The sequence below is a fragment of the Podarcis liolepis genome (assembly GCF_965112155.1).
Source record: "Podarcis liolepis genome assembly, chromosome: 16".
Classification (NCBI taxonomy): domain Eukaryota; kingdom Metazoa; phylum Chordata; class Lepidosauria; order Squamata; family Lacertidae; genus Podarcis; species Podarcis liolepis.
In genome coordinates, this window is record NC_139567.1 from 38,432,223 (window position 1) to 38,450,413 (window position 18,191).

Consider the following 18,191-nt stretch of genomic DNA (forward strand, 5'->3'; position numbering starts at 1 on the left):
CTAAAAATCATCCTTGTCTTAAATAAATAAATAAACCCAAAATACATCCTATCTACAGCTGTCAATGTTTTCCCCTTTTTAAGGGAAATTCCCTTATTCCGAATAGGATTCCTCTCAAGAAAAGGAAAAAAAGTTGACAGCTATGATCCTATCATCTATTCTATAGCATTGGCACAGAAGAACAAAAACTGGCTGGGGGTGATTGGATGATAAATTCTGCTGAAGCATTTGGGAGAGACGTTTTTATATGTTGTCTTATTTTTATTTATTTTATTTATAATCTGCGCTTTCATTAAGTATATCAAGGTGGCATTACTACATGCAGAATGTTATTAAAATCTGTCCATAAATGTGCGCAAAATATAATTTTAAAAATCAGCACCAGTAGATCCTGTTTGGTTAAAGAGAGGAATTCATATTGCGAATGGACAGTGCAGTATTCCGAAGAAGTCTGAAAGAAGGCAGGAATGGTTCCCACTGAACCTCAACTGGCAGGGAGTTCCACAGGGCAAGGTCTTCTTCCCTAGAGGCTTGGTCCCTAGTGAAGGCCAAAGCAACTTCAGGGGTGTGAGAAACCATCAGAAGGGTCCTTTTAGAGAATCTCAGTGGTCAAGATGGAGCATTAGGAACCAGAGACCAACAACAAGTCCAACTGTCACGAAGGCGGTTTCTGCTTTAGAGGGGGCAGATGGGGCTCATTCACCTGGGAAGGTAGCCCATTTAGGAGAAGGGAAATTCTGATCCCAAACCTCTACTGCATTGCGAGGTATCTTTGGGAGAAGAGAAGGCTAAGGAGTAAAACCTACACAAATCTAGAGTCGCTACGATGGTTGGATGGCTCCCAGTCCGTTTCCGAGCACAATTCAGAGTGTTGGTGCTGACCTTTAAAGCCCTAAACGGCCTCGGTCCAGTATACCTGAAGGAGAGTCTCCACCCCCATCATTGTACCCGGACACTGAGGTCCAGCGCTGAGGGCCTTCTGGCGGTTCCCTCGCTGCGAGAAGCCAAGTTACAGGGAACTAGCAGAGGGCCTTCTTGGTAGTGGCACCCACCCTGTGGAACGCCCACCCACCAGGTGTCAAAGAGAAAAATAACTACCAAACTTTTAGAAGACATCTGAAGGCAGCCCTCTTTAGGGAAGCTTTTAATGTTTAATAGGTTATTGTATTTTAGTGTTTTGTTGGAAGCCGCCCAGAGTGGCTGGGGAAACCCAGCCAGATGGGCGGGGTATAAATAATAAATAATTATTATTGTATGCCTCTTTCTGGAACCTCCTGCAGCCAAACGTATTGCTCTGCTTTCCTTTGGACCACATCAGTGAGGCCGAAAGGAGGGTCTTGTCATCTGGGCAGCGCAGGACCTCCATACACTCTGCCCAGGCTTGCGCCCCAGGGAGGTCACTTTGGTGCTGCTAACACATAAGTTTGACTTCACTCCGGAGGCACACTCCATTGTCTCTCGAGACAGACAGGTTGCCGATTTAAATTAGATACATAAGCCATATGTAACGGAAATGCCACATGACCAAATGCGGTACAGCAAGAGGCTATCTTGTGGCGGGTTCTTGATGGCAAAGACCAGGTGGTGATTGCCACACACCTGCATGTTGCCTGAGAGGCTTTTTAAAAATAAAAATTATCATTTATTTCATAAAATTCACACATCGCTTGACTGTAAATAACCTCAAAGCAGTGTATAAAAAAGATAAAACAGTGAAATCGAGGGGCAGGGGGAAATTGCAACCCTCGTTGAAAACATGTAAAATAAAATACTAAAACAGATTAAAATCACCTCAGCTTTCTAAGTTTCTGGGCAGGCTTGTCTATAAACAGTGATTGATTTCAATAGGCAGGGAGTTCCAAAGGGCAGGTGCTGCCACACTATAAACAATTGAGTTCTTCAAATGCAGAATGGATACTATGTGACACCTGTAGTGGTGCCAATTCCGCCGATTGAAGCGGCCGAGTGGGCTAACGTGGGGTAAGGGAATTTCGTTTGTAAACGGCTCCCAAATTATTAAGGGTTTTTATTCTAACAGGAACACCTTGAACTTGGCCTGGTAGCAAGTTTGCAACCAGTTCAGACTGAGCAAAGGTGTTATATGACGACAAGGCCTCACTCCCGTCAGCAATTGGGCTGCAGCATTCCACACTAACTGCAGCATTCAGATCAAGCATGAGGGAAGCCCCATGTAGAGTCCATTGCAGCAATCCAATCTTGAAGGTTTTTTTTTTATACTTCTGATACAATTTTGATACTTCTTTGTGTTAAGGGGCAGCAATTTGGCAACATATTGTTCTGCCTTGAAAGAACACCTCTGGCTTCTTGTTTTCCTTAAAATAAAAAAAAGGCTCTACAGAATGTAAGAAGCATTTCCAACAACACAGAGTGTGTTTTGTCTCCTCTGTTCACCGTTTGTATTCATTCCTCCCCCCCTCCTTCTGGAGCCCTTTAACACCTATTTAGCAAATTCCCCAACAACCTAATCTGGCTTCATTCCAAGTGTATTGGAGATAGTTGAATAGCACTTAAGTGCATTGAAGGGCATTGTTGTTTTGTGTCCCCCAGGGGGAACTCCTGCCTTACTTTGTGCTGCTTCATGGATTGCTCTGATAAATCTAATGCTCCCTTAGTCCCAGTGTCTCCCTGCTCTATCGAAGCTCTATTTAAACGATAATTAATTAGCAGAAAGTGTAATCCAGGGGACAGCCACACATCGTGTGCAGTTCAGCCATGTGAATGTATGAATGTAGAGTGTAGCGGGTGAATGAATGAATGAAGGAGCGGAAGCATGGAGGCTGCCCTTCTCTGCAGTCTTCCCTAGGTGTAAATCTCCTTGAACGCCACGTGGCACACATAGGACTACATTGCAAAATCCAACTGGGTGTTCAGAGTTCCTTCCTTTTTCTGGAACTCTGAGTCTCAAGTTCACACACACACACACACACAGTCCTCTTCTTGTGGGCTATTTGTTTTCTCCTTTATTTTTAAGCCCCACACAAAGCCCAGCCTCTTAGGTGGTTTCAAACCACGTCTCTCTTCATGGATGCCTTCGGGCCTCTGCCTCTCCCCCTAACGTATGCTCTTGATTTGACACTGCTGTTCCAGAATGTCCTTCTCGTCCAACCTCAACCATTATGGGATGGTGCACGTGGCCAGCGTCAGCGATGTTCTCTTGGACAACTCGTTCACCCCTCCGTGCCAACGCATGGGCGGGATGGTTTCCTTCCGAACCTTCGAAGACTTTGTCCGGTAAGCAAGGGGGAGGAGTCTGTGCACTTGGGAGAGCGTCTTGTGCTGCACGCCCCCCCCTTCCCCCCACCGCAAATTTAGGCTCCCAGTTGAAGTGGGTTGAAAGGAAGAGGTGACGCATCTTTACTTCCTACCTAGGCCTAGGACCCATGTACCTACGGGACCGTCTCTCCTGGTATGCCCTGCCTTAAGGTCCACAAATGACAACACCTTGGAGGTCCCAAGTCACAGGGTGGTTAGATTGGTCCCAACTAGGGCCAGGGCCTTTTCAGTACTGGCCCCGAATTGGTGGAATGCTCTGTCCCAAGAGACTAGGGCCCTGCGGGACTTGAAATCTTTCCGCAGGGCCTGCAAGACAGAGCTATTCCGCCTGACCTTTGGTTTGGACTCAGTCTGACCCTTATGTTTCCCTTCCCTTATGGTTTTGATCTATGAGCTACTATTAAAATGAGACTTCATTTTAAATTATATTTTAACCTATATTTTAAATTGGGTTTTTGAATTGTAATTTTACTGGTGTTAGCTGCCCTCTGGCCGGGGAGAGCTGGGTATAAATAAAAATGTATTATTATTATTACTCCAAGCCAGCTCTCGTAGTCTTTTTCTTGGTTGTGCTCAACAGTCCAGTTACAAAGCTGCACCTGATCCTTTCGCCCAGATATAAGGGACTCCTCTCTTCCTGCATGCTAGGTATAAATCTGCTGCTGTGCCATTTTTTGCAGGAGTTGCTCATTCAGTCTGCGAGATCCCTAATATGGGCCTGGGGCTTGCAGTAGCCTTGTGCAAGCCGGATAAAGGGACGAGGGACACACACACACTTTGGTTGTGTTTGGTCTGGCCGTGTGGAAAGAGCCCTTCTGCCGCCAGTTGTGTGCACCTGCTATTTTCCTTCTTCATTCCTTTCAGGCTCTTCGATGAAGTCATGGGGTGCTTTTGTGACTCTCCACCTCAAAGCCCCACCTTCCCGGAAGCAGGCCACCCGTCCTTGTATGATGAAGATAAGGTACAACATCACCCGCATACTACCTTTTGTCATTTTGCATTTCTTAGTGCCGGAAGTATGATCTGACGTGTAGAGGTCTTTCCTATTCTAATTAATTCAAGAGGGTACTGGAAGCTTCTCTGTGTGAAAGAAACAAGCAGAAGGTTCATGATGTTTGGGTTATACCTTCAGAGAAGCTGAGGACAGCTGGCTTAAACTGACTCTGTTATCTTTTCTGTCAAGGTCATGCTGACTATAAAAGCCTGGGTTTCACTTTCTCTTTCTATCTCTTTTCCTTCTGGTGTGGTGTTCTGTATACAGTGGTACCTTGGGTTACAAACACTTTGGGTTACGAACACTTTGGGTTACAACTCCACTAACCCGGAAGTAGTACCTTGGGTTGAGAATTTTGCCCCAGGATGAGAACAGAAATCACACGGTGGCAGCGGGAGGCCTCATTAGCAAAAGCACTCCTCAGTTAAGAATGGTCTCGGGTTAAGAACAGACCCCTGGAGCGAATTAAGTTCGTAACCCGAGGTACCACTGTATCGTGTTAAAGTTTAGACTTATTTTAAGTTATTGTGAGTTTAAGTTAAGCCTGCTGCAACTGGATTTCTTATGCACATTGCGAATCCTGAATGTATTGGATTTGTGACCATTATGCTCATTTGCCTTCAGTAGCAGTAAAGCTCTGCTGGATGATATATTAATTGCCTCTGGTCTATTTTTTGGGGGGGAATCCTGCAACGTGTTTAGGTTTTTACTCTGCTAACTATACATTGGAGTTTTGATCTGGATCAATACTGAGTAGAATTCCATGACACCTTTGTCCGTACTAACGGATAGGAATATTGAAAGGGGGTGCATTTGGCACCAAGGTGGGGTTTTTGACTCTGCCCAAGGGGATCGTGTCTGTGGCTGTCCACAGAAGCCCTACCACTTCATCACCTTCATTGTGATAGCAAAATTCCTCATCACTAAAACTTTCTGCAGTTGCTGCAGCTACCAGACCATCTCCAAGGGCAGCCCCACATAGAGTGCATTGCAGTAGTCTTGTCTCACACTTACCAGAGCAAGGATTCGTATCCTTATCTTTTTGAAAACTTGGTTACATTTTCCCCAGACCGCGTCAGAAAAGCACTTTGGTACGTTCTAAGGCACATTGTTTTGTTTGTTTTACTCCAGAGTGCCAGAGACGAGCCAATTCACATCCTCAACGTCGCCATTAAGACCGATTGCGACATCGATGACGAAGGGCTGGCCAGCATGTTCAGAGAGTTCACGCAAACCAAGGTACCTGTCGCTGAGCGGGTTGGATCTATTCTTCCCTTCTTCCCCTTCGCATCAACTTACTCTTCCCTATGTCAGGTTTTAGATCGTGTGAGGGGGGGACTGGGGGTGCAGTGATTTCACCTCTGCTGCTGTGTCCTCAGCGGCAGAACCTTCACCATCCACATCAGAGGTTGCTAATGTTGTGTTCATGGCACCCACAAAGGCCTTCATTGGCCTCAAGCAGGGACCTAGTCTCCTAGAAATGAAATTCTGAAGGAAAAGCTACCCTTCTAAGCTAATTCTGTGAAACTCTGGAGTCAGCCATGCCACGATCTTGCCTGAAATAAGCATTGGTGGTTACGGCACTTGTGGCAGAGCAGGTGGCAGAAGCAGGTAGTTGGTGGTGGGTCAGTGGCCACTTTTGGAAATTATACGAAACCATAGTTTAGCGCTGTGCCAATCATCCTCAGGCTAATGTGCTTCCATCTCTACCTCCACCATGACCACGAGGAGATCAGAAGCATCCATTTCCATTTTCAACAAAGCACAGTTTGTTGGTCAATGGGAACTGCAGCTGGCTTAGAATTTCAGTTGTCTGAACACGCCAAGGTCAGAAACCATGGTTTGCTCTTGGCTTATTCAGACAAACCATAGTTTTCAACTAACCATAGTTTTTGCCTTGCACAAAATGAACAATTGTGGTTCGCTGAATGTTGGAAGTCTTCAGATCTCCTTATCATGTGCATCTGACAGCATGTGCTAAAAGTTTCCTGGAGGGACCAGACTCGAATCCGTAGAACAGCCTTTGCCTACCTGGGCCAGAAGTTTGGGGTTACTGCCCTATCTGGCTAGGCAAAGGTTGTTCTAGAAGACAATCACTTTTGTAATGAGCATTCTTCTCTTCTCTTTCAAAATATATATAAAAATTTTTTTAGAAAATTGTCCAGTAGCACCTTAAAAAAGGTAAAGGACCCCTGACAGTTAAGTCTAGTCACTAACGACTCTGGGGTTGTGGCGCTCATCTCGCTTTACTGGCCAAGGGAGCCGACGTTTGTCTGCAGACAGTTTTTTCGGGTCATGTGGCCAACAGGACTAAGCCGCTTCTGGCGAACCAGAGCAGTGCACAGAAACACCATTTACCTTCCCGTCAGAGAAGGTATCTACTTGCACTTTGACGTGCTTTCGAACTGCTAGGTTGGCAGGAGCAGGGACCGAGCAACGGGAGGTCACCCCATCGCAGGGATTCAAACCGCCAACCTTCCGATCGGCAAGCCCTAGGCTCTGTGGTTTAGACCACAGCTCCACCCGCATCCCTAGTAGCACCTTAGAGACCAGCTAAATTTGTTCTTGGTATAAGCTTCCGTGTGTGGCGCTGTGGGTAAAACCTCAGCGCCTAGGACTTGTCGATCGCATGGTTGGCGGTTCGAATCCCCGCGGCGGGGTGCGCTCCCGTTGCTCGGTCCCAGCGCCTGCCAACCTAGCAGTTCAAAAGCACCCCCGGGTGCAAGTAGATAAATAGGGACCGCTTACTAGCGGGAAGGTAAACGGCGTCTCCGTGTGCTGCGCTGGCTCGCCAGAGCAGCTTCGTCACGCTGGCCACGTGTCCCGGAAGTGTTTGGAGACAGCGCTGGCTCCCGGCCTCTGGAGTGAGATGAGCGCACAACCCTAGAGTCTGTCAAGACTGGCCCGTACGGGCAGGGATACCTTTACCTTTACCTTTTATAAGCTTCCGTGTACATGCACACTTCTTCAGATACCTTCAGATACTTTCTCTTTGTTATTGTTCTAATATTTAAATGCTTTAAATTCTTACCTGGTTTAAATCTCTTAATTTTTTTATATTGGACTGGTCAAATGCCAAAACCAGTGCAGAGAAGATTAAATCAAAGCAATGATGGTGGATAGGAACGTGCAGATAAAAATGCATCGCAGCTTGAACGTCCCCCTTGCCAGCAATACATTATTCTAACCATCTCAGATTTTTTTCTTTCTCCCTTTTTATAAATAAAGTACCAAACTAGTTTTCTCTCTCTCATTAGCATGAAGATGCTTGAGGCATTTTTTTTAAGAGTGTGTGCGTGTCTTTAACAGAAGGAGAGGGAGGTGTTGCGCATTAAGCTATCAAATAGCTTGATCCAAATTGTCCAAATAATTTTCCAGTCCCAGCATGTCGTGAAAAGGGTTTTCCCCTCCGTTCCCTCTCCCCCCCTTCTATTTTTGATAGAAATTAGGATCGTATACTTGTAAATGACTTGTGGAGGAGATTGAGGCAGTCAGTGGAAATGGAGTTTCTCCAGGTGCTAGTCTCTAATAGCGCTATAATAGCTGTTGAGTCGCTGGGAGGTCTGCATTATTACAATGTAATCAGAATCCCGTTGCTATATACTTATTGTCTGACACTTGTGGAATTTTAAAAGCAATAACATTTTTTTTAAAAAAAATAAAAAATAAAAATCACATCATTATTATTAAAGTTATTTTCTTCCTTTCTCCCTCTACGGCTGCCCCGATGCTCATTTTCAAAAGGGTTTTAACCTTAGCAAAAGCATTGTCGCCTGCGCTGGAAAGGGGCGGTTTTTTTGCTCCTGGTGTTGTGGAATCGGAGCCCTCTCTCTGTCTTGCTCTCTCCATTTCTACTTACACTTCCCCCCCATTTCTAGGTTAGTAAGCGGGGTAGGGGGAGAAAGGGCATTTCCAACAAAACAGCTGCCACTGTATAAGGGGATTAGACGAATTCATGGAGGAACAAGGCTATCAGATACAGCTACTGGCCACAAATGGCTGTGTTCTATCGCCATTGTCAGAAGCATTGAGCCTCTGGATAGCAGTTGCCATGACTCACTAGTGGAGAAGGTTGCTATCGTCCTCATGTCCAACTTGTGGGCTTCCCACGGGCATCTGGTCAGCCACTGGGAGGACAGGGATGGTGGCGGGGGTTAGTCACCTGATCCCGCAGGTTCATCATACCTTCTGAAGGCAAAAAAGGTAAAGGTAAAGGGACCCCTGACCAGTAGGTCCAGTCGCAGATGACTCTGGGGTTGCGGCGCTCATCTTGCTTTATGGGCTGAGGGAGCCGGCGTACAGCTTCCGGGTCATGTGGCCAGCAGGACTAAGCCGCTTCTGGCAAACCAGAGCAGCGCACGGAAACGCCGTTTACCTTCCCGCCAGAGTGGTACCCATTTATCTACTTGCACTTTGACGTGCTTTCGAACTGCTAGGTTGGCAGGAGCAGGGACTGAGCAACGGGAGCTCACCCCGCTGCGGGGATTCGAACCGCCGACCTTCTGATCGGCAAGCCCTAGGCTCTGTGGTTTAACCCACAGCGCCACCCATGTCCCTTCTGAAGGCAATAGGCAGCAGGAAATGCCTGATTAATCTATGGAACTCTCTCCCGCAGTGTGAGGCATTGATGGCCACCAACATGGGCGGTTTCAAAAGGGTATCAGGCAGTGTCACGGAGGAGAGGGCTGCCAATGGCTACTAGCTACAATGGCTATGTTCTGTCTCCACAATGGGGGGCAGCTACGCTTTTGAATGCTGGAAACCACAGGTGTGGAGAGGGCTCTCGGGCTCAGATCCTGCTTGTTGGTTTCCGCAGGCATTTGGCTGGCCCTTGTCAGAACAGGAGGCTGGAGGAGATGGCTGTCTATGGCTATGGCTCCTATCTAAGGCTTTTGCTATGGTGAAAGGGGCCAGTCACAGAATCACTGAATTGCAGAGTTGGAAAGGACCACGAGGAACATCTAGTCCAACTCCCAACAGCGCAGGAATCTTTTCACCCAACATGGGGCTCAAACCCACAACCTTGAGATTAAGAGTCTCGTGCTCTGCCAACTGAGCAATCCCAATCAACCCAGATATTATGTCCTTTGACCCAGAGGACGCATCTCCTCATTTCAAACATGCAGGGAGAGTTCAGTATTTATGCCATTTATTTGTTGCATTTCACACACACAGAAGAGTGCCTTTGCAGCAGGAAAGGCATTGAAGCTTCATACGAAACAGCCATAGAACACAATACCAAAACACACTCCCTCCAAAAGATCAAAAATGTGTATCTCACAGTATGGTCGCCTGTGCCCCATCTTTCTTTTTGGTTTAATTCAGTAGTTTCAGCCAGACCTGCAGTTTCAGAACGCTAGCGGTTTCCCCCTTTGTTCTCTACTCTGTTTTTCTCATGTTTTTGTGTCACTGTGGTGATCTATTACTGCTTTGTTGTTTGTGTTTTTGTGGGGAAAGGTGCAATAAAAACTTCTTTTTTTAAAAAAAAAAAAAGTATAATTCACTACCCTTCCAATTAACAATCAAAGGCCCGTGAGAACAGAAATGTTTTAGCCTGGTGCTTAAAAGCACACAGCAGTCGAGCCAGGATTGCTTCTCTGGGATGTCATTCCCCATGTCCTTGGCTCCCAGTTGTCGAAGAACAAGAATTCAAGGGTGGGTCCTTTCCAAAGTATTTGATGTTTAGACTGGATACATCTGTGAATCTCTGGTCTGAGGCACAGCAGGCAGTGTGCATAGAGAACCCAAGACATGGATGCACAAAGGCAGGTGATATAACTACTCAAAGCTGAGGCAATCCAACACTGACATGCATACACACCCTGTTTGCTATCCTATATTAAAGTATAGAGCAGGTTCAACCCAGTACACCAATGCTTCTTCAAGCCCTTTGTCTTGACGGCGGGGTCTGCTTCATCTATCTGTTCATCCTTCCTTTGGCACCTCTGGGACCTAGGTGATGGAGAGGATGCCTCTATCCTCTTTGGAGAGGCAGGGCTAGGGAAACCCAGCCAGATCGGCAGGGTATAAATATTATTATTATTGGTAGTGTGGTATGGGAGGTATGGGAGATAGGTGTTGACATCTGTGGAGGGAAAAGCAAGGCTGCAGGGTCAGGCAGGACTTGTAGGGACAGGTAAATCAAGAGAACAGGTTGAGGGACCGCCGCCCCCCCAGATCTGGCAGAGGCCTCCCCATCTGACTGGATTTCCCCCCCCTCAGGAAACCATCCATCTGCATCGTCCTGACTCTGCCTCCCGAAATGGGAGCCACCACTGAGAAGGCCCTGTTTGTGTGTTGCCACCTTCTGATGATGCACATGGGTAGGTTCATGTGGGGAGAGGTGGTCCTTGTGAGGGTGGTCCTTCCCACCCACCCCCAAGAGGAAATCTGGGGGACAGTTAAATGCAAAACATTTTGGACAAATGTTGCTTGAAATGGCCTGTCTTTTAGTCTCTGACCTCACCACCTCTCAGTGGGAATGAATCACATGTAGATCTCCTAGTGTGTGAGAGCGAGGGTTGCCTTAGCTGTGGCCCCCTGAATCTACAATACTCACCCCAGAGAGGTTCACCTGAAACCTGCACTGTAATTTCCCCCTCGCACCTGGTGAAAGCTTTTTTAAAATGAAAATTCCCAGACCTTTTAGGAACTTTTAAACCATGACCTCCTTACTTTTTGTGTTGCCTCGATCTGTTGCTTTAATTTTATGCACTTGCATTATTTACCATTCTTCCATTAGGCTTTTGTGTGATAAATTCTGTTTGAAAAATGGGGTTTAAGAAAACACAAAGCCACCTATTCCCAAGTTTGGATTTTCCTGTATTCTTCCTCCCATTTTGCTTCTTTTTTTCCTTCCAGAAATCCGTCCTGATTGACCATGGCATCCGGCGACTGACTTTCCTTGCGGCGCAAAAGGTATTTTGATATCTCTCTCTCTCCCTTCATTTGTGTGTCTCATAGTTTACTTTTAAATGCAGTCTTCACGTTATTGCAAACCTTATTTTTAATGGGGGTGAATGGGAGAGGGAGGAGTCCTGTTCATGATTGCTTTTTATTTTATTTGTGCATCTCCAACTGCGCAATGGTTTTTCAATAAGCTCCCTCTCTCTCTCTCTCAAGAAAATTAATTGAGAATTGAGGATGATGACAATATTGAGCTGCTTGTGATTTTTGCCTTAATTTGTTTTTAATTTATATACTAATTGCTAGCTTTCTTCTGCTTCCCCCCTCCCCTTTATCCTTCCTGTCACCCTGCTCCGCCTTTCTGTGTGCCTCTCTCTTTTTATTTATTTATTGCCCATAAGGATTTCAGGAAACAGGTCAACTGTGAGGTGGACCAAAGATTTCATGTAAGTAAAAGGTGTTTGATGGGAGGGATGGGGAGTTCCAGGTTAATTTTTATCTTTCAGTTTCTTAGTGTACTTGGAAAGGGTTTGTGTCCCCCCCATCTTAAATTTATGTTTACGCCAGTGATGGACCTGCAGAAGTTTACTTACAGTGTTTACAAATCAGTCCTTAGGCAGGCCCTGCTGTTGGACTCGTACTCTTAAAAGGACGTAGCATACAAGGAAAAAGAAAAGGGAGGGAGGAGGGAAAAGCAAGCTCAAGTACAAGTTCTTGAAAGTTTTGGCCATTGTCATTGTCTTGCCATTGGTAATATTGTGAGACTCCTCCCAACACCCATTAGCCCAGCCTGGCCAGTGCTCACTGATGATATTGGTATTGGTCAACAATAGAAAGTGTCCTTTCCTACTGCATCACGGTGTGGTACGCTGGTTTGACATCATCTGATAGGAAGTCCCTACAGAGGGTGGTGAATACAGCACAAGATATTATGGGCTGTCGCGTGAATCCCCTGGATGAAATAGCGGAAGAACGTTGCCTCAGGAGAGTGAGGAAAATTCTCAGGGATGATTCACAGCCTGGCCGGTACTTTCTTGATCTCCTGCCCTCAGACAGAAGATCTAGAAGCATGATTAGTCGCACCAACAGGGTAAAGAACAGCTTCTATCCGTGGGCTGTTAGGTTGCTGAATGAAAAGATAACAACAGGGCAACTGACTTTTGGGTTTGGTGTGTGTGTGTGTCAGTAAACAAGGGGAATTAAGACTAAGAGATCTGAGTGGGGGGTGCTCGTGCAATCTCCCTGTATACAAGTTGTACAAGTGACAATATAGTATTTCAGTTTCAATTTCAATGATGGTAGCTGAGGTCCAGTAATAACTGCAATACAGACTCTCCATCCCTGACTTAGACCAATCTGTCAACTGTGGTGCAGCCACATGTCTAGAAGGAGGACAAGGCTTCGATACCAGATGAGGCCACCCTGCCCTGGATCCATAGGAAAAAAATCCTAGTGTTCAGTGTCAGAAGAAGAATATAATTGTAGAGTTGGAAGGGACCCTGAGGGTCATCGAATCAACATCCCTCAAGGCAGGATCGAACCCATGACCTTGGAGTTATAAGCGCCACACTCTAACTGGTTGAGCTAACTGCGTTTATAGTGAAGATGCTTTGCAGGTGGAAGAGCTCTAGGTTAACCATCCTTAGCATCTCTAATGCAAAGAATCTTGGGTAGCAAGGTTGGGAAGTTTTTGGCCTGAGACCCCATGAGAGCTGTTTCCAGTTTGTCAGGGATAGGGAAGCTGTGGGCCCTCCTGGTGTTGCTGCTCTCCCAAAACACAAAGAACAGTTGCTCCTTTGCTGACCTGTTAAAGAATTTAGCCGTCAGAGATTCTGTGAGCATAGCTTGAAATCTAACCTGGAAAGCACATGCCCAACAGGTGAATTATTGCAGATCAGCTGCCCCTTTATGGTTGGGCTGAATTTTTATGTACCCATCTGAGGATTAGTAGGCCTTCATATACTCTCAGCCCATTTTATCATCTTCAGCCCCCCACCCAAAGTACATTATGAATTGTGTAACTGTTTGATGTGCTGCAGGTTTAATTGTTGGTACAATATTTTAGGACAGTGTGTGTGTTGATCATTATGATCAGTTGTTATGCTGTACACTGTTTTGGATTATTCATATATTCCAAGTCCAACTTGGCATATTCAGCAAAAATGACCCCATAGATCTTATGGTCAGAAATATCTTTAGCTATTAAAGCTAAACAAGCAAACCTTCCCCACTCTCTTTTTTTTACTGTTGTTATTTTATCTGAGCTATGCTATCAATATTCTCTTCAGTTTACTTCATATATGCAGTGTATCTTTTATTATTAAGTTTTTGACTGTTTTAATTGATAATTTTAATTTTTATGGCAAATCGCTCAGAGGTTTCATTACAATCAAGTGGTATATACATTTTGTTAAATAAATTTTAAAAGTGTGAATTTTTATCCTACCTTTCCTACCAAACAAGCTTTTTGGAGGGTGGGTTGGGTCAACAACAGAACCGCAAACAGTACAAATTAAAACAAAAGCATATTTTAAAAATGTGAGCATCTGAAAACAGCTACTGCAACACAGGCTTTCTTGGTCCAGTTTCCATCCGCTTCTCTCCTTCCTTTGTGTTCCTTCCACTTTAAAAATAGATATCACTGGGAATATTTTTCTCTTGTTTGGGGTTAGGACTATTAGCCGTGCTCTGTGGAGTAATAAGAGAGATTAGGCTGCAGGCAAAAGGAAAAGAGCAAGAGTATTTTGTCCCTTGTGTGTGTGCGCGCACACACACACCAGCCTCTCCCAGAATGCTTTGTATGGCGTGAGCAGCTTTGCCCGGGTTTTATTGATGGGAGCGAACTTAAAACACACACACAGATACCAATCAATCAACAGCTTTAAGACAGGAAGCAGGGGAAAGTCAGGAGAGCTTAAGCAAGAACCTGGAGGCTTTAGCAAGGAGAAATCGGGGCGGTTTGAGAGAATAAAAATGGATAAGTTGAGGAAGGGGAGAGTTTTTCTGAGTGCTTGCGAATAAATCCACACGCTTTGCCTCCAGGTTGCAGGGGGAAGTCCTGGTTGGATTCCACAGCGGCAGCTTTTAAAGGCGAAAGGAAGGGAAGAAATGTAGTTAGAAAGGAAAGACTGGATTGGACCTCAGAACAGACCACCTTGAAGCCCGGGGAACGCAGGAAGGAGGCTGCCATAATGCAGAGAGATGTTGGTCCGTCTAGCTCATTCCAAGGGCCACCATGGGTGGTGGGCAGGGCTGGAAGCAAGAGAGGGTGGGGGGTGGTCTAGGGAGAATCCCAAGGGCCAGTCCAATAGCCCTGGAGGGCCACATTTGGCCCCCAGGACTGAGACACCCAATCCCAGGTCTAGCTCTATATTGTCTGACATCAGGGTGGGGCATGTGTCCTTCCAGCCAGGGTGATGGGAGCTGTTGTCCCAACAACAGGGTTTCAAGCAAGAGCCTTTCCCATCCCTGCCTGGGTATAGCAAGACATGAACTTGGGATGTTTTGCATGTCTGGCTTCTTATGCGGTGACACTTGCCACCAGCTTCGTCTTCCGTCGCTTCAGTGTCGCCCTTGTGGAACTCAGCTGGGAAGAGGATAGGGACAAAGCCAGAATTCTCTGACTCCCCTACTGTTGGGGCTCCTTGCTTTCTGCCCCACCAGTTCCTATGGGTACCAGCCGCCACTGCTTTCTGAGCCATCTTCCTGGGAAAGCAAGGCTTGAACTTCTGATCAGACAACTTATGGCTTTGTTCAGATGGGCCGGTTCCTGCTGGTGGAGATGCTCTGTGTTTTGAAGAGGAGGTCTCTTGTGTCGAGAGATTTTTTGGAGAGCTTTGCCTCGCCCTTCGGAGAGTCTTTGGCTTGGTCATTAATAGTCCCTCCTCTTTGTTACCGGACCGCCTGTCAACGTAACTCAGGGGCCTTGGCTTGGGTTTGTTTTGTGTTTTAATTACAGTCTATATAATTAGTTCTCAGCATGTTGAGGTAATAGAGAGCTGCTCCAGCAAGCTTCCAATTTCCTCATCTCATTAGGTTTTTAACGCGATTATTAGTATAATAACCAGCTATGATGATTTTTTTTCTCGTGTAGCTTTTTGCATTCTCCAATTTGCAGGGTGTCTTGATTGGTTAATTTAGGCGAATTATTCTGATTGTCTTGATGATGGTTGGTTGATTAGAACACAGCGGGGGCATAATTCCTCCATCTAGGAAGGGAGATTTCTTTAAATTATTTTTTTTTTGGAGGGGGGAATTTTGGTAGCAAAACCCTGAGGATTTGCGTGTTTGTGCGCATGTGCACATTTAGTTAGTATATTTGCCCGAAAATGTTAGATGGGAGGTCTTCTTTAGGGAAAATATTAAATTACACTAGCAATAGCATGTGCATGGGTGCTAGAAGGACAAATTGGCAGTATTTGGAGAGTAAGGCAAGAGGGGTGGGCATTTTCATTATCTTCCTAATCACTTCCTCCCCCCCCCTTACTTTCCTCCTGGAAGCTGTAGTTTGTTAAGGGTACTGTGAGTTGCTAGGAGACTTTTTACAAACTACAGCTCCCAGGATTCTTTGGGAGAAGCCACGGCTGTTGAAGTGGCATAAGAGTGCTTTAAATGTATGCCATGGATGCAACCCATATCCTATGATTTTCTATGTCCTATCCTTTTAGGCCTCAACCAACTTTTGTAAATACAGGGGCATACCTAAGCTGCAAACGTCATATTCCTTGAATATCAGTTTTAACAGTCATGGCTTCTCCTGAGGAATTATGGGAAATGGAGTTGGCCCAAGTGCAAAGAGAATTTTCTCTTGGGTATCCTTATGTCTTCCACACTCCTCCAAACTGAGATTGCTAGGAATGACAAACCAGCTTTAGGCTGCAATGCTGTGTCAGTTTCACCTGGGAGCAAGTTCTGTTGAACTCCATGGGAGTTGTAGTCCAAAACATCTGGAAAGCACCTGGTTGGGAAAGACTATGTTAAACCATGGTTTAGTGTGAGATGTGAACACAGCATTAAATAATACTCTGTAAAATATTTGGCTTTCCTGCTCCCTTCTTAAGATTCGTGTTTAAAATCTAAAAGGTGTTTTTTTTAGAAGTGTTTATATTCCACCTTTCTATTGGAGAAAAATGTTCAAGGGCAGCTTAAAATCAGAAATTAAAGCAACAGCAGTGTATTTAAAAAAACTGGATGACTTTTTAAATGGTGGTTTTGTTGGTGGGTGGTTTAAAGCCAGAGGATCATTCTTTTTAACAATGGTGACTACGGTTAGAACACCCTTTCTATTTATAGGTGAGAGAATAATGGCAGGTGATGTTTTCTGAGGCTAATTTCACTCTTTCTCTTTTTGGGACAGAGGGAATTCCCCAAATTTTTCACATTCCGGGCGAGGGATAAGGTAAGCACTAGCTAATTCACTGCTTCTGTCTTCTGAGTTGGAAATGGATTCATATCGTCAAAGCAACACTTTGCCCAAACACATAGCAAACCAACAACTTTCCAAAATATAGAAAGTGTGTGCATACCTGTGATACAGATACACATCAGTGCAATTATTTGTCTTTGTACTTCTAAGCTTAGCAACATAATCTTTATACCATTTTTTAATATTGTAATTTACTTTCTAATATCTATCTATCTGTCTGTGTTTATAAATTACAGTGGTGCCTCGCAAGACAAAAAGAATCCGTCCTATGATTCTCTTCGTCTAGCGGTTTTTTCGTCTTGCAAAGCAAGCCCATTGACGGATTAGCGGATTAGCACTATTAGCGGCTTTTAGCGGCTTATCTGCTGATCGGATCAGCTGATAAGCGGATTAGCGGCTTACAAAAAGGGGGGGAAAGGGGAAAAAACCAGCAGGAACTCACAAGACATTGTCGTCTTGCGAAGCAAGCCCATAGGAGATTCGTTTTGCGAAGCACCTCCAAAACGGAAAACTCTTTTGTCTAGCGAGTTTTCCGTCTTGCGAGGCATTCGTCTTGCGGGGCACCACTGTATATCCTGCCCACTCCTACAAATCATCCCAATATATATATGGTTGGATTTCCATTCCCAGTTTGAAGAAGACAGAATCTACCGCCACTTGGAACCGGCCTTGGCCTTCCAGCTGGAACTCAACCGAATGCGCAACTTTGACCTCACCGCCATTCCATGTGCCAACCACAAGATGCACCTCTACCTGGGCGCCGCAAAAGTCGAGGCGGGTGCTGAGGTCACCGACTACAGGTTCTTTGTGCGGGCGATCATCCGGCACTCGGACTTGGTTACCAAGGTGGGCTTTGCTGATTTATTAGCAGGACACACGACCTGATGATGAGGTGCTGCGCGTGTTTATTTTAAGGTGTTGCCATTTACAAGCAACTCTCCATTTATGCGGAGGTTACGTTCCGAGGCACCATGTGCTTAAATGAAATCACATATACTGGGAACGCCATTGAGAAAGCCTGCAAACACCCTCTAAACCTCTGGAAGGCCTTGAAAACCCTTTTAAAAACCAGCAGCACTTACTAGACCACCAAACTCCACTCCCTCCAAACCTTGCTCCAACTCTCCGTTGGCCTGAAAGGTCAGTGTGAAGGCTCATGGGATTACACTTGCAAAGGCTCATGGGATTTCTAGGTGCCATTTTTGCCATTTTCGCATGCTTCTAGGGCAGTTTTTGCCCTTTTCTGTGCCCCTCCCAGGTTTTGTTTGCGATGAGCGTGTGCACAGTGACACGTGTCTTGAATCCACGTAAATGGGGAGTTGCCTGTATTACATTTTCTTTTTCGGTGTTCTCTCATGTCTCATGTAAGTCACCCTAAGAACTGCTTGTGGGCTTCCCATTGGGGGCATCTGTGAGAACCAGATGCTGGACCAGCTGACCCTTTGGCCGGATCCAGCTGCAGGGCTCTTCTTATGTAGAGTCCGTTAATGTTTCTAACCATCACTAGCTACTAGGCCCTATGCCTGTGCTTCACCTCCATGCAGCTGACTAGTAGCTGAGAATTGGGGAGGG

The 18,191-nt window shown here is 45.6% G+C and overlaps 1 protein-coding gene across 11 annotated transcripts in view; it reads left to right on the top strand.

The window, feature by feature from the left end:
- The window catches only part of ACACA (acetyl-CoA carboxylase alpha), a 205,724-nt gene that overhangs the window by 100,092 nt on the left and 87,441 nt on the right, over positions 1-18,191 (top strand). For 8 of the 11 annotated variants that reach the window (XM_083479726.1, XM_083479718.1, XM_083479727.1 and 5 more), the window contains 7 exons: positions 3,109-3,252; positions 4,159-4,255; positions 5,420-5,527; positions 11,150-11,206; positions 11,596-11,640; positions 16,551-16,592; positions 17,250-17,465. In XM_083479726.1, the coding sequence (XP_083335852.1) occupies positions 3,109-3,252; positions 4,159-4,255; positions 5,420-5,527; positions 11,150-11,206; positions 11,596-11,640; positions 16,551-16,592; positions 17,250-17,465 (709 nt within the window). The remainder of the gene's footprint in view (positions 1-3,108; positions 3,253-4,158; positions 4,256-5,419; positions 5,528-11,149; positions 11,207-11,595; positions 11,641-16,550; positions 16,593-17,249; positions 17,466-18,191) is intronic. The other 3 variants (XM_083479723.1, XM_083479724.1, XM_083479720.1) reach the window with 1 other exon arrangement.